The 27518-nt window shown below is 41.7% G+C and overlaps 2 protein-coding genes across 7 annotated transcripts in view; one reads left to right on the forward strand and one right to left on the reverse strand.

The window, feature by feature from the left end:
• The window catches only part of SLC2A12 (solute carrier family 2 member 12), a 30966-nt gene extending 23602 nt beyond the window's left edge, over positions 1-7364 (forward strand). Inside the window, exons 3-5 of one of the 3 annotated variants that reach the window (XM_069010727.1) lie at positions 3478-3600; positions 5741-5873; positions 7083-7364. In XM_069010727.1, coding sequence (XP_068866828.1) covers positions 3478-3600; positions 5741-5873; positions 7083-7179 — 353 coding nt within the window. In that variant the 3' untranslated portion in view covers positions 7180-7364. Of the gene's footprint in view, positions 1-3477; positions 3601-4457; positions 4520-5740; positions 5874-7082 lie in introns of those variants that run through there. The other 2 variants (XM_069010730.1, XM_069010729.1) reach the window with 2 other exon arrangements.
• A 5397-nt stretch (positions 7365-12761) lies between these two features.
• Positions 12762-27111, reverse strand: TBPL1 (TATA-box binding protein like 1). Of its 4 annotated transcripts, none has more exons than XM_069010733.1 (7): positions 26929-27111; positions 20974-21160; positions 20270-20352; positions 19302-19365; positions 17504-17607; positions 17308-17402; positions 12762-14461 (listed from the first exon to the last, which is right to left on the reverse strand). In XM_069010733.1, exons 2-7 carry the CDS (start codon positions 21106-21108, stop codon positions 14391-14393), a joined length of 552 nt encoding a protein of 183 aa, XP_068866834.1. In that variant the 5' UTR covers positions 21109-21160; positions 26929-27111; the 3' UTR covers positions 12762-14390. The 4 variants fall into 4 exon arrangements, with proteins under 4 accessions (XP_068866834.1, XP_068866836.1, XP_068866835.1 ...); XM_069010735.1 differs by lacking the exon at positions 26929-27111 and adding an exon at positions 26779-26889; XM_069010734.1 differs by lacking the exon at positions 26929-27111 and adding an exon at positions 26310-26604.
• Between the last annotated feature and the right edge of the window lie 407 nt (positions 27112-27518).

A 27518-nucleotide genomic window follows, 5' to 3' on the forward strand; every position in this document is an offset into this window, starting at 1 on the left:
TTCAAAACAAAATGTGGTAGGCTCTTGGCTTTTCCCTTTCAACAAAAATATTGAATTTTAAATGTTATAACTAGTATAACAGAGCATCTTGGTCATGGTTGCATCTTGAACTACCCAGGTTCAGCACTGAAGCACGATTTTTTTCTCTCATTAAACATCCAACAAAGTGCTAAAAGGAACCATCATCTCTGGTATGCAAAATGTACTCCCACCACAGTTCTCCATTATGTGATTTATTCAGTCTTAATGGGACTAGCTGAAATCTTCCATTATTATTCTGTTTCCTGCTTTTACAGCCCCTGTGATTTTGTTTAGAGGTGAATGTCACCATCCTGGTCATGGCGCTGTTTATTATATCTGAATCCTCTGCTCCTTCCACTTGGGCAAGGAATATCAGGCCATCTAGTTTCTATGATATTTAATGAAACAGTTAAGCTTTCTGACCCAATGCAGTATTTCTGTCTGCATTTGCAGTGTGTGTTCTTTTCTCTGTATTGTACCATAATAAAGGACCATTAAACTGCACAATTTTTCTTAACTGCTGTCAACACACAACACACTGTGGGTCAGCAAAGGTGAGTTACTGCCTGCAGCAACAAATCCCGCAGTTGTTGAATCGAGCACAGAGAATCGTGCTGTCCAGCCCTTAGCCTCATCTCCTACCTACATCTGACCTGGGGAGCACCAGCTCTTTTTCCATCCATTCCACTAACACCAGCCAGGGGTGGCCGGAGCAGACATTGAAAGCTACTGAGTGTGTGCAGTGTGGTTACTGTCGCAGCATCCTTTGGAAGTACTGTTAGATGACACAGCAGATGGAGGGGTGGGGAGGTGGAGTGGGGTATTTGTATCCTCTTTTCAAGGACAAGCTGATTTCCCCTGTAGAATGCCACTGATTAGGCTGGTGAAGGCAGAGCACATGGGTGGCTTGGCAGTGACTTTGGGAGCCTGAAGGTCAAATTTCTGCAGTGTTGTGTGCACAGCGCAGAAGCTAGCTGCAGTCATTATGAATGGGAGCCTGAACCTAGCTGCTGGCTTCCCCAGAGCAAGTCACATCTCTGCCATGCCTACAGCAGCTGCTGCTTTTTGGCAAAGGTACAAATAGTAAACACAATCCCAGAGAGGTGCTAAAAGCAAAGAATCGATGGTTATTGCTGCTTCAGCTTGGGGAAAGGAGTAAACAGACTGTAGTGTCCAATTTCTACAACTGCTGTTTCTCCCCAGGGGAATGAGCCTATCCACTGCTTGCCAGCTAAGCAGAGGTCAGCGCCATGCCAGTGGGTGTAGCTACCACTAGCAGACATGAAGAACAGTCCTGGTGTTTTGGTGGGATCTGTCTGAACTAAAGAAGTGGTTGTCATGGTTTAGCAATAAAAGCAGAGAACCACTATTACAGCTGATACAGATCCTCAAGTATTTTGGTTTCTTAACAGGAAAACAACACGGTTCAAACCTCCAGACAAATTATCAGTTAGGCTGAAAGGGCCCATCTGTCCTTGCACAGTATTGGAGTTGCCACAGTGCCACACATTTCAGCTGCAGCATGAGCCATCCTCCAGTGCCCAGAACGCTGCTTTGTTCCTGGAGGTTGGTTTATGCCCAGCAGAAAGTGGGTTTGAATTCTTTCAACCTTTATTTTAATTCTAATGTGACGGTAAGTGTATCTTTTACCAGTTTTTGATGTGTAATAATTTTTGCAGCTGAGCTTGGGTGCTGGCTGACAGGCCATCCTGGGGAGATGAACTGCAGGGGCTGCACATGCACCACCCAGAAGGGCTCCTTTGCCTCTTGCTTACTTGCTGCTTTGCTTTCAGGTGTTGTGACTAACAATACTGGTTTCAACAGCCCTGGTGCTGAGGAGGAACAAAATACAATCATGACATCCCTATGAATTTGCTCAGGTGCAGGGCTAGCTGGCTTGGCAGGGAAAAACACCTGCTTGAGAAGTCAGCTTGCTTCTTCTCTGCTCCTGCCTCATCTGTAGGCACACCACAGAATGCACCCAGGGCGCTTCTTTACAGCAACGTTTGTCTTGTCAGCAGCAAGTGCGTTAAAGTTGGACGTGATCCATGTCATTAAAAAAAAAAAGAAAAGAAAGCCTCTCTATGGCTACTGTTAGATGTGGCGGCTGTGTTATGCCCACTTGACTATGCCCAACAGGGTTAGGCCATTATGAAGTGTGGTGTTGATTCTCTGTAATAAAATTATCCCTCTTCTGAGTCAATCCCATGGTGGGAGTGAAGCTTTATTATTTTTCTCTAAAAAGTATAAAAATCTGGGCCAGTCCATAAAAAAATTTAAATTCAAATCTATGGTACAAAGAAATGTAGAATTTGCTCAGATCTTCTCTGTTGACTCTAAACTCAGGGTTTTTTTCCCATTTCCTTTTTTGTCTCCTCCTGAAACAAATTTTTTTTTTCTACTTTTACCAGTGCTGTCACACAGGAATTCTACAAGCATCTGAAGGGGTAGTACAGTGTGAAACACACTTAGACACACAGGAGCCTATTTTTAAAATGTATATTTTAGACTACCCAGTGCAAGGGTTCTGAGTAAACTCCCATCTCTCATTGTGCAGAAATAACAGCATAGAGGAGCAATTTATAATGGCCACGTCCAAGGACCTGAGGACACAGCTCATCCATGTGTCTCTCACTGCTCTTGTACCAGTCATCTGCTAACCCACAACCTCTCCACACAGCAACCTCTTGCTAATGTATCTTGCTTGTCAACAAAAGGAGAGGGTGGAGTGGGTTTTTGGCTAGGCTTTGGGTTTGCTTGTTTGTTTGTTTGCTTGTTTGTGGGTTTTTGTTCATTTCTTTTCTGATAATCAGGAACGGTATAAAAATGTGTCCTTTTATCTTTTTGCTCTTGCTATCAAGGTGGTTACACAGCCAGCTCTTCATGTCTGAATTTGCTTTTGTGAGCTAGCAACACCAGCATTTAGATCGCCTGTGGTGTGGTGTGGCGTGATATGAAGGAGTCAAAAATCAGTCCCTCTCTCTTCATTTATGCCTCAGCAATCTCATTTATATGGAGCAGAGAGCTGGAATAGCAAGCATACTTCAGTGTGGCAGGTTGATTTATAAGGTGGTATAAACACACAGTGCCCCTCTGAGGCTGAAGATTAGTTTGGTTTGCTGCCCTACTTCCATTAGTGTTATGTCACTTGAGAGTTATTTAATCAGAACTCACTTTCATACCCAGATGTGCAGTCAGAGCTCACCTTCCCACTCCAGTGCCACCTGTCACTGGCTCAGGCACCCACCGGGCAGGGATGGAGGGATGGTGACCTGGGGTGATGCTGATTGCTGCACACGCTGCCTGCAGAGCATGGGCCCTCACAAACTCCCTGAAAACTAACCCCCTGAAAATGAACTTATTCATTCAGGTGGCCTCACCTGAATCCTGGGCACCTAGATGTACAGCAAAGAGAGCCATCCTTCCAAACACAACATTTTTTTCCTTGTATTTCAGTGTCCTGGCTGGTCCTGAGTGAAATTTTCCCTGTTGGGATCAGAGGACGGGCAATGGCTTTGACATCTAGCATGAACTGGGGTATAAATCTCCTCATCTCCTTGACGTTTTTGACTGTAACTGGTAAGATTTCTCTGTGTCCTTCCAAGCTGATATTCTCCTAGTGGGAAAAATAAATCTCTCCTGTACAAACAACGTTGCTAAAATTGCAGCTGTGATACCCCAGGAGCCAAGATCTCTGTTTAGGTGTCAGTGTAACCTCACCATTCCCACCAAATCTTTCTGTGTTTGTGCCAGTAACTTCAGCCTCACAGTGCTGGCTGTCAGACCACCTTGCACATCAACTCCACAGGCTGTGAAACTCAAGTTTTGGAAGTACTGTTGCCTTAGTAGGCTGAAAATACATAATGTTTAGGATTAAGTCCTGCATCTTCTGAAATTCAATTCAAGTTCTGTTCTAGATCAGACCACATCTTTTGTGATCAGACATTTTTAAACACAATTCCATTTAATTCATTCCTTTTCACAGGAGTGTCTTGGCTTGGAGAAAATTTTCCTTAGAAAAAAAAGTCTTTGTGAGGTAAAAGTCTTCCACATTTGAATGTGAGAAAGCGGACTACCATATAGTGACTTCTAATGTGATGATAATCAAAAGGGAAGGTTAAATGGTGATGCTAAAATTTATTGATTAGCAATTTTTTTTTCTAATTTTATATTATACAAGGATTTGAAAAGTTTAGTTTTTAGTCTTATTGTGAGGAATATATGTGCTGAAAATCAAAATATATAAGGGAACAGAATTCCAGGTTTCCCTTAAGTCTAAATTACTCTCCACCAGAGGCAGACAATCAACTCATAAAAAGTTGAGGTGGTTTTCACCCTGTTAGATGTTTTTTGAGACAGATTTGAAAATTAGTGTGATCTGTTACTAAAATGGGCTTCACATTTGTGTTTTCTTTCCTAAAAAAACGACAAAAAAGAGAGAGAGAAATAAAAAACCAACATCCTCCATCCCGAGTACTATCTTGGAAAAATATGACAGGTAAAGTTCACTGTGTTCACACTATCACTTTAATTGGATCAAGGGTCTTCTTCAGAAGGAAACCATCCAGTTGCTCCCACTCAGTGCACTTTGGTTTGCATTGCAGAACTGCACTCCTGAACTGCACAAGCTTTTGGACAAAACCAAACCAGAAAATGCATAATGCAGGCACTCCAGCTGCTAATACTTGCTCAGTCCTTGGACCAGACTTGGGTTACTCCTAAGGAAATGTCCCCAAAACCACCTAGTGCAGACCTCAGGTGCTCAGTGTCAGCTGTTTCCCTGTCCCCTCTTGTCATGCAGTGTTACTTGTTAATGTGCATCTTGTTGTTATCCTGGTCTCAGTTTCAATCACTGTAAAGCTGCAGTAACTCCCTTGGCTTAACTGGGTCTAATCTGGATTTATGAAAGTGTAAGTACAAGAACATATGCATTGCTTGTCTATGGCAGAAAGGCAGAATTGGGAATTCTATTGTCAAATGAATACACACGGAGGTGACAGTGGCCAGCAGCATCTGCACTTAGGTGCTGATGCAGAGGTACCAGCTAGATTAGAAGATTCAGCTGCAATTTTCAGGTCATGACACAACTGATAAATGTCTCAGCTGTTCCGGTTTACCTTAGCAGGGAAAAGGGTTAATGGGGCTGCAGAGTGCATCCCTCAGCCCGAGGATCTACCTGCCCCTGGACTGTAGGCTCAGAAAACCACTAGTTCTTGGATGGCCCCATTAGGAGTCTGCTCTTGGATCACTTTCTGGCACAGCACCCATGACTCGCAGTGGAAATGCTGGGTACTGACAGGTGGGGAGGATTAGCTGGAGACAACTGTAACAGTGTGAAAAATGCTTGGATTTGCTCCAAGAAAGAATGTGCACCAAAACCAGACACAGGCAAAAATTCAAGGCATTCCTGATCCCCACTGCCTTCCCACAAAGCAGTAACAATGGCTACTCACTGTTTTCATCCAGAGTGACCACAAGCAAAATAAACCAATAGGTTCTTGCTAAGTGGGGCAATATGGGTTCATCAATTTTCTTTCATAAGGTGTATTAGAAAAAGCCAAACCACTCTTCCTTTTAGAACTATGTGAGCTAAGAATAACAGCCTAGATTCTTTCTAGCTTCTCCTGTGCATTAGGGGCTGTATCCTATAAAATACAGCACCATGAAGAAAAATCACGATATTTGAAAATTAAAAAAGACATGTTTTCTTCCTTTGTAGAGCTCATTGGCTTGTCCTGGGTGTGCTTCATTTACACAATAATGAGCCTAGCATCACTGGCTTTTGTTATCGTGTTTATACCAGAGACAAAAGGATGCTCTTTGGAGCAAATATCCATGGAACTAGCTAAACAGTAAGTACCAAACATGCAACTGGCATCGCCCAGGTGCCAGAGGGACAAAGCCTTTCAATGCCACGTATTGAAAAAAAGGAAACTATGCGGGAAAAGTCTGATTCTCTCAAGGCTTGAGCTTGCACATGTTGATCTCAATAGCCAAGCAAACATTTTGTTGGTGCTGAAGGCAAGATGGTTTTTTAGGACTCCTTTAAGGAGCACCTGTGGCCGAGCCTGGATCCCCAGCACTGTCACTGTCTGGCATTCCTGGATGGGAGGGCAACTCTGATCTTGCATTTAGGAATGTGTGTCTTGGGTTGCATGCAGAAAATGGGAAGGAGAGATCCTGTATCTCAAATTGGTTTGTCCTGGGTGTCACGTGAATTTTGATAGCTGTAGATGGGCATTTTCTTGGGTCTTTACTGAGTGTTGTAGCTGGGTGAGAGTCCCTTCTCCCAAGCAACAAGTGACAGGACAAGAAGAAAAGGTCTCAAGTTGTGGCAGGGGAGGCTTAGATTGGATATTAAGAAAAATATCTTTACTCAAAGGGTGGTTAAGGTGTTGGAGTAGGCTTCCCTGGGAAGTGGTGGAATAACCACTGCTGGAGCTGTTCAAAAATTACTAGATCAGGTACTTGGGAACATGGTCTCATGGTGAAGATAGCAGTGTTAGATTAACAGCAGGACTTGATGATTTTAGGGGCCTTTTTCCACCTAAACTATCCTACGAGTCTAGATACCTCTTTTTTGGTAGTAAAAGTAATTAATGTGTGAACATCTTAGTGTCATTCTGTATTTGTATTTTTTAGATTACAGGAGAATATGTGCAACTCAGCCAGGCTTGAAGGAGGTTGTTTATGGACTAATTAGTTTATGGGCTAACCATTGTGCTGCCGCTGGCCCTCGGGCTGTCCCTCCCCCTCCTCTGAAGGCAGGGCACACATCCATGCCGCAGCCGGAGCCGCCGGAGCCGGCGGTGCGCGGGCGCTCGGGGCGGAGCGTGCGGCGGGGCCGCCCCCGCGCGGGCAGCCGGGGAAGCGCCGGGAGCCGCCGGAGCATCCCGGGAGCCGCCGGAGCATCCCGGGGCCCGGACGCTGGGGGGGCTCCGGGGTGCTCTCTGCCGTCCTGCCGGGCCCCCCCGCTGTCAGTGGCAGGTGTGAGCCGCAGGGAGAGCGCTCTGCCGGCTGCATGCAGTGGCCAACCTGTGCGGGGTTTTGTGCTTCTGCAGGAAATACGTGAGGACGCCCTTGTGCGCGGTGAGCCAGCGCAGAGAGAAACTGGTGCCGGTGCAACTTGCCAAGAGAGAGAAAGAGCAGCTCTACTAGACACGGGGCAAGCAAAGCAGCCTTCACCAAAAGACTGATAAAAAATGGAAAATGTTCTGTGATGCTCACACTGATGGGACACACGGTATCATTATTATAAACAAGATACTATCTCTTTTATTTCTTGGTAGAACTTCTTTCAGTGGCAGTTTACAGCCAACATTAAAGAGTGTTATAGTTTGTAACTAACTGGAAATCTGGGCTCTGTCTGTTTCAAACCAGCATCCCTCACGTCCCCTGAGGTCACTCACCTCTTACACACAGAAGGTGAATGGAAATTGGAATATCGCACACAATTCTTGTATCCATATTCAAAAAGAGTTCAGTCTGGAAGAAGGGCAAAGAACTGGGGTGCCAAGGAGAAGAAAGAGTCTCATAGGAGGAGCCTACCAAAGACAGGTCTGTTTAGGCTAGCAAAAATAGGGCTGAAAAGGGTTAACAACTCTCTGTTGGTAAGTTAGGGGAGACAATGTTGTGGAACAGAAAATGGACAACTATGGAATGCAAACGATGACATTCATGCAGAACTACTGGATATGAACTTTTTATAAATTAATTTAGGATTCAGCTTAACAAGATTTAGAAAAGGATCTTGTTCAGCTAAACTTAATTATTTATAATGCAAAGCACAGTCAACTTGTAAGAGGAATTTTACATACATTTTCTCAGTAGGGCCAGGATTCATTGACCTAGAAAATACTCCTCAGAAAACATAGTCAAATTGTTTAATGTGGGACATTAAATGCTTCACTCTCTACAACTACCTGAAAGGAGGGGGTAGCCAGGTCAGGGTCAGCCTCTTCTCCCAGGCAATCAGTGACAGGATGAGAGGAAACAGCCTCAAGTTGCACCGTGGGAGGTTCGGGCTGGGTATCTGGAAGATTTTTTTCACTGAAAGGGCAGTTAAGCATTGGAATAGGCTGCCCAGGGAGGTGGTGAAGTCATAATCTCTGGAAGTGTTCAAGAAACTACTGGATGTGGCACTCAATGCTATGGTTTAGTTGGCATGGTGGTGTTTAGTCAAAGGCTGGACTCGATGTTGGAGCTCATTTCCAACCTTTGTGATTCTATGATTTGCATAATCAATTAATCCAAACTGATGGTGGCCTTACAGAAGAGGAGAGAGGATTTCTTTGGCCTCTCAGTTCCAGGAAAGTTGGAAACTGAAAGTACCAGAGTTGATGCCAAAACAATTTTATTTCTCAACACAGGGCACATTAGACTTTGACTTTTGGACTCAGAAAGTGAGAATTGTGTGGTACATGGCAGCACACAGGGAGTTCAGGAACTGTAATCACTGCAGATCATAAATTATGTCCAGTTCTTGGTTATTGCTTAGCAAGTGTATCCTGAAGTACTCAACAAGCCCCTACAAAGGGTTATCCATATGGCTCCCATAAAAGAACATTGGTCTTTTTTTTCTTAGTGGGTTAATAGATGTTGTTAGAGTGATCAGTAGATAAATATTTATTAACGAATAAATAAATGTTCCTTGTTTAAAGAAAAAAAAACAACAAATCATGCTTTAAAAGCATGTTTACTGTCTGTGTAGCCACAAAGTGGAATGTCTTCCAGCATTTCATTGAGCAGCAAGACTGACACAGTCAGCTGGAGTGCAGATACTAGTTTGAACTAAGCACATGATCCCACTTTATTTGCTGTCTCATAGCATTAAAACCACCTGACTGTGTTCTGCGCAGTGACAGAAGGAACAGTGACTTACTGACACAGATAAAGTTTTACTTCTGAGCAAAGCAGATCAGTTCTGATCAGATTCTCATGTGGTGGCACTTCTAGATACTGACATCACAAATTTATATGAGCAAGTCTAGTCAAGACAGTGAGCTCATATTCAAAACCTGAAAACAAACTGTTGAAGCCAAGGCCATTATTTGTCAGAAGTCACTGAAAATTTAGCTACCTCAGGATGGAAGCCTTAATTTTATAGCATCAGTGTCTATGAAAATCTCTTCAACTGCTTCATGTTTATGCTGGAGGATGGTTAGCAGTATCATGCATTCTACTGAGTCAGCTTCAGAATGACAAATATTAACGTGACTCTGGGTAGTCTTGACAAACATGCTGTCAACATCATTCTTATACTAACACATGCCTGGGATTAAATTCAGTAATATTTAGACTACTGTATATTAAGTAAGACTATATTGCAGGAAATTAATCCATTTCCTGATCCTGGACTTTACCAGGTAGTGGACTATTTGCATTTCCTTTAGCATCCCCATTTGCTCTGGCTGGTACTGTTTTCTGATAGCTGCCTCTAGATAGCAGATGTTAGCACATACAATCCAAGTCTGTACTGGCTTTTAATTTCTATTACATTGTATTTAGTGAAGGGAGCTTCTGCAAAATCTTTCTCAGCATTGCAGCTTCCCAAACAAACCTCTTCTGTAATAGATTTTCTGAATGTTCTTACAAAAATCAATTTAACTCAGAACATACCATAGAAATTGTCTTCCCAGTTTACAGGTTTTGGGATCATTGCAAGCTCTTCTAAACTTTTCCTATTCATACCTGTTTAGTGCAGAAAAAAATAAATAAAAATGCCATAATCCTGAAGAAGGGATAGTTTCAATACAGGTTTTACTGACGAGACACTAATAGACCTTCAGGTAACTCCTAAAAGTGATGAGGCTGTAGTCAAAAACTTTTAAAAATCATTATAGCTACAGTCTTAATTGTAGTCCTGCAGACTTTGCCTTATATAACCCTATAAATGGAGCCATAATTGTACAGGTCTTTTATAACAAAGCCTGCACATCCGATGACACAGAGCTGGCACTCACCATCTCATCCACTATGAAAATACAAGGGAAGAAAAGGGACACGTCTTACAAATCACATCCCTGGATCTCTGAAGTACTCCACAAAGAAATTTGTCTCAGATCTAAAATTATTCAGTATCTTCATCAATGGACTGGATTACAGAACAGAATATGCATGTTAAATATGCAGGCAACACTAAGCTGGGAAAGAATGGGTTGGAATTCAGAACTTTGCAAATCCGTGAAAAAAGCAGGATACAATTTTGAAAACGTAAGCACAAATTTCTCTGGTAACACTAATTGCAAGTCAGAGAATGATAAAATGGTGCTAGGAACTGCAGGAAAAATTCCAGTAGCTGTGACAACCCACAAGCCAGCAATGAGTCATAGTTATCAATCTACTGCCCTTAGTAGGGTGTATAAATAGAACCAACCCTTCTCTCTAAAGAATGTGAAATAAACTTCTTATGGCACTGGCAGTGCTACAGCTGAGCACTATGGGGAGTTTTGCATGGGATCCACATGGAGAAACCAGGGACAGATGAATATGGCCATTGAGGAAGAGATTGACAGGTAAGTTCATCCAAAGCACCGCTCCCCACACCGGAGGTGAGGCCATCACTCTGGGACACGCTGCCTGGCCTGGATCTCCTACTGAGGGTGCAGGAGTTGGTAGTGAGAGCCTGGGTGGAGGCAGCACAACATGGCAAAGGAACAAACGCTAGCTGGTGATGATGGGAAAGGGGTGGGTGTGTGTGTACACACAGAAGCAGAAAGCATCAGCAGCAAGGCCTATTCCAGACTGAGGAGGGGACCTACCTATCTAGAGCAGTAGGAAATGGAGTGATATCCCTGAGCATAAGCATACACCACCAGATGCCCTTCATCATCAGAGGTTTTAAAATGTGGTTTTCACATTTTGAGGTTCCCTTGGAGCTAGGACAGGTGGGCACACATTTCAAGGGCTCTTTTATTTGCTATTATTCTCTTCAATACTACCCTGCAAGTTTGGTAGTGTGCTTTTTGGCACTGTTAGGGATTGTTACAAAGGCGTCAAACTGCTAGCATGGATCTAGGCAGCACTTCAAAAGAAACGGTGCCCATTTTAGTACATTGCAGCTCATTATTAGCTTTCAATTTTGTTCTAAGAGATAGATTTCACACTACGTGACAGTGCTAACAAAGCAAAATGTTCCTCTTTCTCCACAGATAAATTTAGGAGACACATTTTCTTCATAAAAGCTCCAGATATTCACTGGTAGCACTCAAGGGCTTTGTAATTTGATTTGAAGAGGCAAGCCTAATCTATGACAGCTATTGTAGTTATAATGGCCAAATCCTTGTTCATCAGTTTAGGACTACACTTTGTCCCTCAAAACCCATTACAATTTTTTTCATTGTTCAAATACCTTCTGCTTTTTCTTTTTAAAATTGTAATAATAATAATAACTAGTGTTCCCTAATGGTGGTTTGTTCGTTGCTCTCTCTGACTGTGCACAAAATCCTTATTTACATCAGGAGTGCCAAGGTCCACATTATTTGATACAAACTGGAAAACTTACATGTAGCAAGCTTTTCCCTGCTTACTTTCTGAATTCCCTGACTGTTGAACTCAACTTCCTAATTTCATGGTTATAAGCCCTCTTATAAGCTCAAGAAGTGGGCCCATGGGAATCTCATATGGTTTAGGAATTCCAAGTGCAGGGTGTTGCACCTGGGTTAGGGCAAACCCCAGTACCAACACAGGCTGGGGATGAACAGATGGAGAGCAGCCCTGCCCAGAAGGACTTGGGGTGCTGGTGGATGAGAGGCTGGACATGACCCAGCCATGTGCACTTGGATCCCAGAGAGCCAATTGTATCCTGGGCTGTTTCAGGAGCAGCGTGGCCAGCAGGGTGAAGGAGGGGATTCTGCACCTCTGCTCTGGTGAGACCCCACCTGGAGTGCTGCATCCAGCTCTGGAGACCCCAGCACAGGAAGGACATGGACCTACTGGACTGAGTCGAGGAGGACACCAAGATGATTAGAGAGATGGAACACCTCTCCTACAAGGAAAGGCTGGGAATTGGAATTGTTCAGCTGGAAAAGAGAAGACCTAATTGCGACCTGCCAGTACGTGAAGGTAGCCTCTAAGAAAGATGGAGAGGGACTTTTTACAAGGGCATGTAGTGACAGGACAAGGAAGAACAGCTTTACACTAAAAGAGGGAATGTTTAGATTAGGTATAAGGAAGAAATTCTTTACTGTGAGGATGGTGAGGCACTGGAACGGGTTGCCCAGTTGTGGATGCCCCATTCTGGGATGTGTTCAAAGCCAGGTTGGATGGGGCTCTGAGCAACCTGGTCTACTTCAAGGTTTCCAAGCCCATGGCAGGGGGGCTGGAACTAGATGATCTTGCAGATCCCTTCCAACCCAAACCATTTTCTGATTCTGACACCCACATGGAATTCAAAAAGGCTTTTATGAGCATACCACTTATGGCAAAGTTTTGTTTCTTTCTTTTTGTTCTGAGGAGTTTGGTGAAGCACTTCCCATACTACTCCTTCCTTTGCATACTTTCTGCACAAAATCACTACTGACAGCCCCAAGCTCTATACCACCCCCTCAGGCAGATTAAATCCATCATGCCAGGCATTTGCTTCCTCCAGATGTTCTTCCACCTTTCTTTTGAAGCTGTGATTTCTGGTACAGTAACAGCTCAGTTTACTATCTTTAGCACCCACTAGGATTGTACATTACCTGCAGCACACAAGAGAAGCGTTACATTTTCTTCAGTGAGATAGGGAAAAAAGACATACATACATTTATACATATTTATTGTATCTTTTTAAAAGTAGCATTTGCAGTTACTTTTAAGCATTCACCTCTCTTCTGCTTCATATGTGCACTTATTGAGAGAAACACCTACTGGCTTCCAAGTCCAAGATTAATACCAATGATAATACATGCCAGAATCAAGCTTCATTGCTTGTTGGCAGCTCCTGTCATCAAAACAGTATACAGTAAGACGAGTGTAGAAAAGGTCTGTGTTAATCATTCAGCAATAGGCTGGGGCTGGATTAGTGACCACAACATCTTCTCCAGTTGAAGCACAACAATTTTCCTGAAGTTCACATTTAATTTTTTTTCTTTTGCATCGAGTAGGTGGACAAGGCAGTTGTTTTTTTCTACAGTAGCTTCATAAGTTGATAAGGTAATTAAGCTATTAGAAAGCATCCAAGGGAGGGCCACGAGGATGGTGAAGGGTCTGGAGGGCAAGCTTTACGAGGAGGGGCTGAGGTCACTCGGTTTGTTCAGCTTGGAGGAGACTGAGGGGAGACCTCATTGTGGTCTTCAACATCCTCACGAGGGAAAGCAGAAAGGCAGGTACCAATCTCTTCACTCTCGTGACCAGTGACAGGACTCGAGGAAACAGCATGAAGCTGAGTCAGAGGAAGTTTAGTACAGATATTAGGAAAAAGTTTTTCACTCAGAGAGTGGATGGGCACTGGAACAGGTTCCCCAGGGAAGTGGTGACAGCACCAAGCCTGTCTGAGTTCAAGAAGCGTTTGGACAATGCTCTCAGGCACATGGTGTGACTCCTGGGGTGTCCTGTGCAGGGCCAGGAGTTGGACTCGGTGATCCTGATGGGTCCCTTCCAACTCAGCATGTTCTACGATTCATCCATAGGAAAACACTTGCTGTAGACCTTTCTATTTAGAAATGTCTTCTCTTCATGTAACAGCAAGAAAATACTTGAAGTCTAGCATGTAGTTAAGAGAACTGGGAACAAACCAAATTTCATCCTTGGATAAACACATGTAAATGCTATAGATTTCAATCTAGCCCACGCACAAAGTTTTACACATACTACAAACAGAAACAGAAGGTATCAGCAAAAGACTATTCTTACATTGCTTCAAATTAATTTGCAACTATACAATTTTAGTTGTAATATAAAAAGGGAAGGAATATAACAGAACAGGTATGAAGAGAAATATTTTCCAAACTTTTATTTGTGCACATTCATCAGGTGAAAAAGATAACTTTTACAGCTTCTTTGGTGCCCAATATTCAGCATACAAAAATGTAAAAGACTATTCACAAATAAAACACAAGCTCAAGCTAAAAAAAAAAAAAGTCTTAAAGGTAGTGCACATCGTGACAGCTTTGCTTATGAATACACAGAAATTACTGCAAAAATAAATAGAACGTCTTTTTAAAAGCAGCAATTTCATATCTTGTAAACTTCTGTTTTTACAATACAGCACTGTTAAGAGTAAAATCCAAAAGAACTGGAGTCTATACTGTGGCCATGAGCAAGTAAAAGAGTCTGTATTCCTCTGCTATGGTTGGTCCAGTTTTCCTTTTTGCTTTTAGTCCAATGTGCAGCAGTCTTTGAAGGTGCTCGGTTAGGGAACCTAACCATCAAGTGGTGAATTACAAAATTTATTTCCTGCTTTCAAACACGAATGGATAAATCTGTTCCACAGCACTGGCAACAGCCTTTACGTTTGGCCCTGAGACACAGTTAAAAAAAAAAAAAAAAGGCAGTAGGAAGAGAAAAATCAGAGAATCAGAAATTAAAACAACAACAGTATCTTTAAAAAAACCTTAATATTATTAGCAATCACAACTTCATACCATAAACAATAATAATTTCTCCCCCATTTCTCCTAACTTAGGAAAGTTTTTCTCTGACCACTTTTCATGTGAAAGTCTTTTCTTGTGACTAAATCTGCAAGATATTCTACATTGATCAATGGACTGACTACAAATAAATAATACTGTCATTTAATTTCATGACAACTTGGCTGATTTTCAATTTACTGGCTTAAACAGCCCAGAGAAGAGGCTGAGTGCAGAGGTAAAAGAAGTTCTTTTACTTATGTCAATCTTCTAGGAATTTGTATTTCTTTAAGCCTAGCTATTTTTAGCTCTTGCTTTAAAAATCTACCAACAAAAGCTACTGTTAAACAGTGCTGGATTTAAAAGAAGTTCATTTCAAGCAAGGTTATTTTAGGTTTGAAAATTATAGACTATTACTTTCTATCCTGGGTTTTGCAAATAGCTTCATCAATGATCTCAGGACAAAACCTGCAAGCCAGGGAATGGTTTTATCATCTCAGGATGAAGCATATGAAGGTTATCTAACATGATTTATGAGCATCCAGGCAAAGAAAAGGAAAAACGACCTAGCAATGCTTTCTGGTGGTACTAGACCACTTTACGCAATGAAAAATTAAGACTGCAAATAAGTGAGCAGTAACATGCCAGAAGACATTACCTCTGGATAGAAGCTTGTGATGCAGATAAAGGAGAACAGCAATTTCTCACATGCTTTGATGAGTGCGAACTCAGGGTTTTTGGAACCCCACTTTAGACTTCAAAAGTTTCTTCCAAGTATATAGAACTGTTCAAAATGACTCCCCAAAACAGTAACTTAAGCATAAGTTACTTGAGTAATTATTGTTTTACATGCTCAGTCAGAAAGCAAATGGATGAGAATAGGATTCTTCCTGTGTTTTCCAACTGGTCGAGTGAAGCACTCAGCTAAAACAAGCCTGGTGAAAGATACCTGTCTTCTGGGTAGATACTACACCCTCCTTAAATTTGGCTGCTATTAGAAATGAAGGTTCTCAAGAAAGCCTTCTAAAAGTGAGAATACGAGTAGGCAAATAGTTCCAGCAAAAAAGTGCTACTCTCTGTAAGGCTAAAGAGTTGTGAAAACTGGATCATCATTCTATGGCATATAAGAGAAGGAAAAAAACGAACAAAACAAACCTCCTAAACCATCCCCTCATTGCTCATTTTGGAGTAGAAGAAATAATATTTCTATCTATTACATGCCAGTGATTTTTAGTATCTTTTACCAATGTAACCTAATCTTTTTATACTTTTCCCACTAAAAGAACCTACCTTCCTGGGTTTTTTGTAACATTTCTAATTACGTATCTCAAACAAAATTCTCTGAGTCAGAGGTATTACAAGTACTAGTACTACAGAAATATGAATCTTTAAAAGAAACTTCATCTGAATGCACTTGAGAAGGAGTGCAGTAAGGCTGAAAAGTAATTTAAAACATTTTTAGAATAAGAAGTGTAAGACCCTGTACATTTTTTTTGTCTAGAAGAGAGGCAAAACAGAAGCCTACAAAATCAACAGAGGTCTGAGATATTTCAAACTTGCTGCAACAAGTAAACTATAAGGATGCAAAACTTTTATGTTTACCATATTTACCTTCATATTTGAAAGGAAAATTCTGAAAATATGGAAGTGATTTTGTAAGTAATGAAGTAATAAGAATCTTAAAGAGAAGCTGAATCTCATTAGGAGGCTGACAAGACATGCTGACAGCTTTTTATTACTGCAGTGATACTAAGGCTTCTTATTTATTTTAAATTTAGTTTCTAGTTTTGGCTAGACCAGTGGCACTGTTCAGAACACATACTGCAATGCTGAAATATTTTTTAGCCCTTTATTTTTAGATTACTAAATCTGATGGAAGTTTGTCTTCTTTAGAAAACACTGCTTCCAATATTTTGTGGGAAATGTTCCGTGTAAAGCTACATATTTGTTAAGGAATTAAGATGTGAAAATAAAAAAAAAACCTTACCCAGCTTCTGAACCAGTAGCTGAGCTCTAACAAGTGCAAGACATAATTCCTGCTAAAGTGATACACAATTATTTTTTTGGTTCTGTAGTATTTTAACATGTATTCTCTGAAAAACCTGACTTCTTGTACCTGGACACTGGTGGAGGACACCTCACAAGCAAACAGGAAAGAGAATGAAAAATGAAAGTGATGAAGAGAGAGGAAAAAAATGGCATGGCCTCTCCAAGACCCAGGACAATCATGTCTCAGATTACATGGGAAAAATCACTGATGCCTGTGATTCAGTGGTGGTTCTCTTAGCTGAGCTTTAACAGAAGAGAGCACAAGTCTGAATGGCTGCAAACATTGGTCAACTTCATTTATGGCAAATTGCTAAGCTCTCCTATGAGTTTCCATAAATCTCCAGTTTGGAAATATGTATTTATGAAAGGAATGTTAATGCTAAATGCAGTGGAGTAAACAGCACTACAAAAGGAAGAAAAAAAGAAAAATATTCAAATTTGGTTTCATAAAAGAGCCAGACTGTGTACATTCAGTCTAACTAATTTTCTGAACCTACCAATAATAACACTTTCTCTACAACTCTTCTGGCACTTTCACTCAAAAACGAACTAGGTGCTAGCACTGGGAAACTACATCTTTTCATCATTATCTTTCGACTGTTTTAAACATCTTGCTTTCCCAAACCTACTGGCTCTAAAGTTACATATTCCCAACAGGTTAAATACTTATTTTTTGACATTAAAATACCTGTAACTGTGATACTGCCTGTGGAAAAAATCTGTAAGGTAGCTCTGAGAGATTTTATTCTGTAACACACGGCAGGATGAAGTTCTGGTTCATAACTAGAAAACAAAATGAAAAGTAAAAAAGAGAGACCTAGAACTGAAAAAATAAAAGCTTAAGAAGCATATCAGGACGAAAATTCTTTAAAATCCTACCGTACCTCGCATGAGGTCTGTTATTCTTCGTAAATTCTGGCAATCTGATCTCAAAGGGCATGTTGCACACTGCTAAAACATTCACCACTTTAAAATCTGTGAAAATTACCTTTTCAAAAGAGAGGAAAAAAAGACATTAAAAATTTACTTTACAGCAACTCAGATGTATGGGTTGCAGAAAAAAAAAAGACAATGGTACTACTTTGGATATTTTGATGAGTCAAAATTAAAACCTTGAGACTGATGCCTTTCTAACAGGCGTCTAAACAGTACTTAATGGACTCAGATCATTTACATTATCCTTCTGTGGTGGAGTAACTGCTGAACTAGATACCTCACAGTTGTATCATGGTCACTACAGCAGTATGGTTGTAGTGCAGTTTAAGAATGAGACACAGAAACAACTCAAACTGCTGTACTAAACACCTCCCCACTGAAAAGAAACTAAATTTAACAGCTCATGGAACATCAAAGTAAGCAGAGAAGAAACTTAAATATTGTTGCAAACTTCTTTAATGCCTTGTTGCTATACACCATTTTTATTAAAGCAAAGAATAAGACAAAAGGTGACAGCTGTTTTGCTTTAAATGTCCAGTGGCCAGTAAAGCAAACTGGTTTTCTACTCTGTAACTTTCTGAAACCCAACTCAAACTATTTCAGTTATTCTTTACCATGGACATTTTAGATGATGACAAAATAGCCAACAGACAACTGCTGTACAAAGAAACTGCACCGCTGAGAGGTCAGTGTTGGCAGTGCCACTGGGGAAACTTTTGCTCATTTTCTGAGATTGCCTAAACTTTAAATGGCCATTCTTCTTCAGTCTATACTTTTTAGAAAGATATTTAGAAAGAAACAACTTAGCCTTAGATCAATTTAATCTTCAAAATACAAACTGCTCACTTTATGATAAAACTTGGTGTGTCCACCCTGGAAGCACTGTGCACCTCACTGACTTAACATTCCATTCCAACTTTAGGAAGCTGGGTCCAAAGTACACATTTGTGACAGTAAGAGTGTCACACTTTTGCTGGGGTCTGATGCAGCATTACCAGCATAGCCTGCCACCACTGCCTTTATGTAATACAATCAAAAGGAGTCTCTCCCTGAAAACAACAGCTACTGTGTCTAATTGTCTGTCCCTAAACTGAACCTGTGTGTAAACAGCACAACAGACTATCAGGAAGTTTTAGAGTACCAAATCGTGTAATTTTAAGTCGTTCATGTTGCTGTTTTTCAACCCTTACTGTGAAATGCAAGTGGTGTTCCTGACTAGTAATGTTAATCCAAACCCAGATAAAAGAGGGTGTTTCCTGTCCTAAGTATTTTATTTGGCTTATTTCCAGCTGTGCTACATGACAGTGCAGGAACACTTTTTTCCCTCCCTAAGAGGCTCACACTTGCGCTTATTAAGATGGAAATGTATCTGCTATTCCACCAGAAATGAGTGAAAATTATGTTCAAATGACAGTAAAGTTTCAGTACTTTTTCCAAATAAATCTTCTGAGGTACTGTAAATTCTATCTAAGAAACATCTGTGGGTGGTTCATATATTAAACCAAATTTGTTGTTCATTATCCAGTGAAGAAGCACTACTCTGAGCTGCCAAACCAAACTGAAATCCACAAAACAAAACAGCTTCTCTTTAACCAGCATCTGGAAAATGTATACTGACACAAAAGGGGCATCTGAGTGAAAACATGCTTACTGCTAAACTGTTACGCTCCCTCTTCTTTGTTTCTTTCTAAAAAATGAACTAGCAGCATTGCTTGAGTCATGCAAGTCCTTTTACATCAGAATTACCTGAAAACCTAGTTTCTGTAGACTACGAGCTAATCGTCTGGCACCAAATTTAGCTTCCTCTTCACTAGAAAGGAGAAAGAAAAGAATCTAGCATTAACAGAAATAGAGTGAACAGCTGTACACACACACACCACAATAGGTACTCAGACTACAAAATGAATCATTATATAATGTAGCACACCAGCCATGATCTCATGGACAACCTTCCCTTTATCTGACTGTAAGTATTACATTTTAACTAGATAGACATTCAAATGGAGTCCTTCATGCCCGTTTGAAGAATATCTTGGTACTTGGCTCCAGCTGAAGTGAGACATGTTTTGGTCATACATGATTTTAAGTACCCTTACCGGATAAATAAGATCATGGGTAGTCTGGAGTTAACATCCTGAACAATCCTCTTTCATTTTGGAACAGAGATCATACACAGAAAGTATGCAAATTTACTGTTGTACCTTACCTTATCCTTACTTCAAAATGCAGACATGTCTTAAAGGAATTCAGCTGTTAAGAGTTTAGTGAGTCTCAGATGTATTTGAACTGAGTCTGCTTTTGCTTCTTTCCAGTCCCTCAACACTATAAAACTTGATTAAATTCAGGTGGGGTTTCGTGAAAAAATAAGTGATATCCTCAAGAAAGGTCATCCCTTCCCAAGTCTCAACTTCTAGGTAAACACACAGAATTCTTAAAGACTTCCCAAATCTCTTTAGGATTTTCTTAATAAGGTAGTTTTCCCTGCTGCTCTCCCAAGAAAGCTAAACTGATACTGTTTAAGATTTCAACACTATCTGAGGCAAACACTTCACGCAGAAAACTTCCTCCCAAATACGCAGCTTGACAAGGATCTTCATGTGATCCAGTGTGAGCAAATCTAACCAGTGGCAAGTACCACCTCTTCTTCATTTACAATGTCGTATTTTAAAATACACAAGGATCTAGAGCTAAAGAAAGAATCGTCATGAACTCACCTTGTGGCTCCTGTGCAAATAACTTTTCCTGAGGACCAAATTGTGGCCGTAATCCTAGGTTTCCTAAGCTTCATTAAAACCTTCTAAAAAAGGAAAGTGGAAAAATTGGAAATTAGCAGTAATTCAATTTCATACTGGAAAAAAAATTATCTGTTACCCAAATCAACTAAAGTTACACTAAAACTTCCTTTATTTTTGATAGTCTTGAACTGCTCGTTTATCTCTTTCAGTAATTAAAAAACCCTAGATCCTGAGAAGAGCAAAATAAGCATGAAATATATCAGCCAATGATTTGGTGTACACAAAATAGATTAAATTAAAGTATTTTTCACTGAATAAAAAGCTGAAAACCACGAGCACCATGCTGATTTTTTTTCTTATTACAGTGAGTTGACATTGCTGACTCCATATCAAGATATATTTTCTTGACACAGACATCAAATTTTGGGAGGCAAAACAGACCCTGAGGTGTAAGAGGGCTCATCCCAATATTCACCTCACTACATGCTGTTTCCTGAGACAGCATTTCATCACTCCCATTACTCCACATGTAGTGTATTACTGACTAAATACCTACCACAAGAGAAATAGAGAAATAAAATTTTGCTTTTCTCTATCCGCCATACACAGGTATCAGGCAGAAGAATGTTTAGCTTAAGGAACATTTCTAAAAACAGATAATTGAGGTATGCTGAATCTCTTACCCCAACATCACGCTTGTATATCACATTTGCTCCCTCTAATGCAATCTTCCTCAAGTTTAAATGACATCTTGTTCTAAAAACACACACTACATTTGTGATTAAAATGTCCAGTGCAACATCACTGTCCGCATCCATTGGGGTGAATTACAACTCAGTTTTCTCACCAGCTCACCACGAAGATCACATCCTGAGAAGCAAAAATGACAAAAATTAAACACACCAATAGCAATCTGCCTATTAATGCCACTGTATACATTTGCCCCTTAAAAGAGACAAGAAGCAGAAGTGACTACACTCTGACTCACTTAACAGTGTGATGGGAGGGTGAGTGTCTACATCCTTTGTGCTAGAAAATAGGAGGTAGCTTGTTCAAAGCCATGTTGCCAGACTTAATAGAAATGAAGTGCATAGACATTATATATATGTGTAAAAGAATATTTTAAATTGCCAGTTAAATATGTTACAATTCTTACCAAGTATATTAGGACACTGTAAAGATTACTGAAACTTCTTCCATAGCTCCAGTGGATAACCTTTCCTCAGCTCATTTGAGGATGTCATTAGACACCTCAGGAAAATGCACTTCTCTGACTGAAGTTGATAATTCTGAACAGTTTGACATTTGTGTTGGAATGGATGAGCCTACAAATAACTTTGAACTAACACAGGTTACACAAACTGCAGTCTGTAGACAGCCTGCTGCCACAGTTTTCCCATCTTCATCCAGCACTCTTGGCCTATCTTTCCCAATAATAGCTTAAAGCAAACTATACAAAATGGTGGCAGCAACAGCCTGGGCTGACCCTCTGCACTGCCCACAGGAAAGCATTGTCTGGGCAGAGAGAAATCGAGTGTTTCTGAGGAAAAGCACGGGTAACTGAAGGCACAGGATGGCCACCCAGTGCATGTACTGCAAACCTAAGGCACCCAGGAGGCATCCAGGCTGCCCACGCACATCAAAGGCGACACTCCTTACACACACCTCAACTGGGAAAAAGAATCCTAACACCAGGAGTTGGGCTATCACTCACCCCAGCCCAAGAACACCCGATATCTCTTCAGTAACCATACAAAGCCAAGACAGCAGACATCTCAAATAGATCTCAGGTGAAAAAAAGAAGAGGGGAAAAGAATAAGATCATTGGTATACAGTGAAAAGGACTTACATAAAAATTTTAGCAGTACTCCATCCAAAATAAACAAAAGGGAAAGCAAAGAATGAAATCAAAGAAAATATGTCACATATGCGAAATGCTTCACATGGTCATTACCATGGAAGAAGTAGGACACCATGCATCAAGAACAATAACATACCTAAGAGACCATAAATATTTATATCACTTTAAATGTTTTGGCCTTATGTTCCATATTAGAAATCTTCAGGATACAATACTGATGTTATTATCAGTATTTCCATCTGACTACAACTCCCTAAACATCATGCCATAGTCTGTAATTGAGAACTCAAGGTGCATCTTTGACTACCACTCACTGACAATACAGAAGTAACAAACTACATGGCAGATGTGCACAACGTACTGGGTCAGCTGCTGTGGTGGTCACTGCTTACACTCTGCAGCTTGTTTCCTGCTGAAAGAATTATTCTGTAATTGTTGGCTTGTCCAGTATAAGAAAAGGCAAGATGGATGATAATACAGAAAAGAAATGAAGAAACAGCAAGAAGAAAACAGAAAAACCAAAGGTTATGTGTGGGGGTGGAGGAAATGCAGGAAAAGAAGAGAACAAACAGTAACTAATTAGTACTCCCAGATCCCTTTTTTATCTTCTTTATTGAACCAAAAATTACATGAATCCTCAAAGTTAGAGATTACTTATCCCATCTGGTTTTGATGGACTACTACAGATTGGGCAAGTAATTTATGGCACCAGATCCAAAGATAGCACATGTGCAGATTTTGAATGGCATGCAGGCAGGGCCATCACGGAGCTGGAACCCATGGCATTTTCAGAGAGGCATTTGTTTTCCACCCTGGCTCCAGCTCCCCGCTCTTGCTGAGTTCATTTACTGGAACCCAGGAAAGATTGTCAACAAGATACCTCCAATCAGTAGTGTCTCCTAATTGTCAGCAATCGCCTGCTGGCACACTGAGCCTCTACATTCTGAAAGAACACCACTATCATGCATAACACCCTTGAAAGGTTGCTAACATCTAAGCACACCACAGTACCGTATGATAATGTCCCCATAAAATATGGCTTATCTTAAAAAGATCCAGGGAGAAAAGTCACATGCTCATTCAGAACAAAGGAAAAAGTGGTTGAAAAGAGAGGAAAATTACAATTTAAAAGGAAAAGATCTATTATTAAGGCAAAAAGGCGGCTGTGGAGCTGTCAGCAAGGATGTTTTCAGCAATTACAATGTATCTTGGTTAGAAGTACAATCTACTTGCATAGATTTTAAGGGGACAAAAATTACACAGATTACAGTGGTATACCCTTATTTTAATTAGCCATGCTCGGAAAGCTCAAGAAAACAGACACTAAGAGAGGGGCTTTTTAATTTGAAATTGTATATATTATGGCAATGATTTCGAACACACCCATTCCTATCAAGCATACAAATACAAAGTTAAAACTTTTCCAAGGCACGGTTTGGAAAGATTGGGTAAACCAAAATGTTTCTAGGCTTGGATACTTGTGATCAAGCAGTAAGCAAGAGTAACCTATCACAATCTTTGACTTAAGCTTTCATTTTAATGTCTCACACCTTACCTACAACAAAGAAAAAAAATAATCTAGAGGAAGATGTCCTGTTACCTTTCTTTGGGAAGCCTCAAACAACTTCCAATTCACAGGAACCATGAGAACAAGAGCAAGTTAAACTTTTTAAAAAAATAAAAATACATGGACTACATCAAAAAAATAATAATCTGAGGAACATGTTTACAAAAAAGGTCTAACAATGTTCAAGAAAGAAAGATGTTCTTATTTACACCTATCTCCAGCAGCATGACCAGCTGGAACATTCTGATCCTCCTCTTTCCCAGCTGTCTCTGGTATTCTCTGCTATTCATACACGCTACCGGAGCACCGACTGTTATTTCCCAAAACCTGAATTTCTGCAGTTCTATATCTTTTCTGCAAAATGGGGAAAATAGGGCTCCTTACATATAAGCCTATTTATATTCCATACTTATGCAGTTACACTTGCAGAACAGAGGTTAAGTGGAAACCAAACATCTGGTTCTTTCCAGTTCAGGATTTGCAAATGCTTAAGTTGATTTTATTGAGCTCAGCTTGGGTTTTGTTGATTAATTCTGCCCTTTGAAGGTTCTCTCATCTGAACTGTAGAATTTTGGCAGTCTAAATCTCATTTCCAAAATGATGTTTTGCCAGCTAATGCTAATTTAATAATAGGTTAAATTTGAAAATAATTTGTCTACATGTACAGCATTTCTTTTAAATGATGTACTTCATCTGACTTTCTCCAACATAAGAAACTAGCTAACTTTGATTTCAAGTTGTTTCGCACCAGCGTAACACAATCTAACCCAACAGAGGGAAGAAGTTCAAATATATCTCTGCAGAAGTTTGCATTATTTTGTTTTATTGGGGAAATTTTAGAAGATTGTTCTTGCTTTTCAACATAGATTTCAGGGATACATCTGGAATATTACCCTAGGAGAAAAAAACCAAACCAAACCAAAAAAAAAAAAAAAACAGGAAGGAAAAAAAGTAGTTGGATTTAGCATGATTGTGAACACAAAAAGAAAAACAACAACAAAAGCTAATGCAAGGATATTTGACACTGTAATGTATCCTACACTAGATACACTAGAAACTAGAGAAACTCCACAGAATGAGAAATACTTTGGAGGGAGGAATGAACACAAAAGTTCTTAAAGCATTACCTATACATCCACTGTTAGAAGTATGGACATACTATTTTAGATGCTCTATAAACACACATGAAGACAAAAGGCCCTGCACTGAAATCTTACAATCTAAAAAAAACCAGCACTCTGTCTTCAGAAAGTTCCAAACCAACCACAGCACCATCATCAAAGAAAGAGGAAAGGCACTTGGGATGGGGTATATAAACAAAGTATTATTTTAAGCTCTTGACTACCTTTGATCCAAGAAACTCAGAGCTATAAAGGTAGATGGGGGATATCTAACAATGGTTATGTTAATGTCAGAACAGTTTAATAAACACCTTTTTCACCAGCAGTCTAAGTATAAGCAACTTCTACTGGTTATTTTTAACCTTTCTCCAAAGCAGTTCACAAACTGACCAGCTCCACAAGCAAGTCCAACAGCCCAGCTGAAGGGATATTGATCATTACTGCATCAGTAGACATTTGTCAAACTAATGCCTGAAAGGCATCTTTGAAGAAGTTAACATGAACCTCTGCAGGATGTTTCCATATGGGAATGGAGAATAAATAAAGCCTTTCAGGAATGGGGAGAGTTGATTACATCCTTCCACTGAAGATGTACTTTTAAAGATTTATGTTCAGCCCCTCAGAAAACAGGTCCATATGAAACGTTGGAGGTGACAGACCTCTGAAATCTGCTTGAATCCTTAGACATAATACAGCCACAGTGGCAGGTGAATGATTCCCTGAAACCAAGAGCAACATATGGATGTGTAGAACATCCTCTGGTCCAAACAACTTTTTTAGTTACTGAGCCAGTGGGGCAAGCTTTTACTTTCTGTTGCAATGGCAAGTTAAACTGTGCCTAGAGCAAAAGGCCACCTTGAAGCCACTATTCTCACCTTTCAGGATTTGCACAGTCATGACTATTTATATTTTGGTGGAGAAAATTTTCAGATACAAGCAAAGCCAGTATCAAAGCAGGGATTTGTTCAATTAGATCAATGCACAGAATGATAATATCAGCTATACCATAAGCAAGTAGGACCTCAAACCTGCTGTCAAATCTCTTGGATAAGCCTACTGCATCTCCGTGGGGTCATACAACACAAATTCATTTGCAAGAATAAAACCAAAGAGTGTAAAGAGCAAGACAAGAAAGCATATTTTAAATAATTAATAACAGGCCATTTTCCTCAAATCTTTCTCTCATCAAAAGGTCCATTCATATTCAAAAAAAGATGCGCTTGAACTCAAGTTTGTGCCATCTTTCCCTCAGAACATCCAGGAATGCCTGAATGATAAGCATTAAGAAGAGTCCTTTTGGTCTTTAAAATATGTGGAAAATCATCATATGCATGACAAAAGTCTGAAACAAGTTCAGTGGCCATTCCAATTCGATGAAACGTCGTAAGAAAAGTAAACATGTTTAGCTGTAACACAATATTTTAAGGCAACTGGTAAGCTTCTCACCCCCTCCCAGTCAAACATTTTTACCATTTGCGCGTCCTAGCTGAGGAAGCACGAGTACCCTTCCTATTCCCGCTGCTGGGAATCTCACTCAAAGCCCTACATGCACCAGCGTCACAACGCTCTGGTCAACAACTAGTTCTCCCCGCTCAACCCCAGCGCGAAACTTCTGCGGCCGGCACGGCACAAACAAAGCGCAGGCAGCAAGGCGGCCTGGCCCCGCCGGGCTCCGCCGCTCGGCAGCGCCGGCTTCTGCGGGCATCGGCCGCCGCAGGGCACGGGGCCGCCACAAAGCCCTCGGGGCCGGGCGCGGGCTGGCCAGGCTAGTCGGGGAACGGGCCGTTCCCCCGCAGGATGCCCTGCCCCTTCCTCTCCCTCCCTGCCCCGGTGGCCCCGGCCACGCACACCCTCCCGCCCCGGGCGCGATCGGCACCGCGGCGGGAGGCACCGGGAGGGCCGCGGCGAAGCTGGGGAGGGCCCGCGCCGCCTCCCTCACCTCGGCCGGGCAGGGGCGGCGGCGGAGAGGGGCGGGACGCGGGGGCCCAACGGCGGCGGCGGCTCCTGCCGGGCAGGGCCCGCGGACCCGAGACGCGGCGAGGGGGAGGAGGAGGAGGAGCGCGGCCCGTCGGCGGGTGGCGGCCGTTACCGTGCGGGCGGGCGGCCGGGCGGCGGTCGGGGCAGGGCAGGGCAGGGCGCAGCGCGGTGCCGGTCGGTGGGTGCCGGTCACCCGGCGGCGTTCCGGGTGCTGGGCCGACTCCCCGCGACAATAAACATCCCCCAGCGCCGCGGGCATAGACGCGGCGCGGCTAGAGCGGCCGCCGGAAGTCACGGCGGCGGGAGGGAGGGAGGGGAGGAGGGGAGGGAGGGGGCCGCGCTTGCAGGGCTTCCGCTGTCGTCCGCCGCCCCCGGAGGCCCGGGTGCACCCCGGGACGGGCCCGCGGTGCGCCGCTCCTCACGGAATCACAGAGCGGGTCATGTCGGAAGGGACCACAGTGGGTCATCTGGTCCAGCCTCACTGCTCAAGCAGGGTCGTCCCAGAGCACATGGCTCAGGATTGCGTGCGGACGGTTCTTGAGTATCTCCAGTGAGGGAGATTCCACACCCTCTCTGGATAACCTGTTCCAGTGCGTGGTCACCTGCACAGTAAAGAAGTTCTTCCTCATGTTCAGCTGGAACTTCCTGTGCATCAGTTGCTGCCATTGTCTCGTGTCCTAAAGCTTGTAAAACTGGTAACAG

The sequence above is a fragment of the Aphelocoma coerulescens genome, chromosome 3 (assembly GCF_041296385.1).
Source record: "Aphelocoma coerulescens isolate FSJ_1873_10779 chromosome 3, UR_Acoe_1.0, whole genome shotgun sequence".
Classification (NCBI taxonomy): domain Eukaryota; kingdom Metazoa; phylum Chordata; class Aves; order Passeriformes; family Corvidae; genus Aphelocoma; species Aphelocoma coerulescens.

Bases quoted from the DNA above. Each gene is read 5' to 3' on its own strand.
- TBPL1 (XM_069010733.1), bottom strand. From the start codon at position 21,108: ATGGATGCGGACAGTGATGTTGCACTGGACATTTTAATCACAAATGTA. The intron at 19,366-20,269 runs GTGAGTTCATGA...TCTCCTTTCTAG, and splicing joins ATTTGCACAGGAGCCACAAG to TGAAGAGGAAGCTAAATTTG. The intron at 17,608-19,301 runs GTAATTCTGATG...TCTTTTGAAAAG, and splicing joins TACAGAAACTAGGTTTTCAG to GTAATTTTCACAGATTTTAA.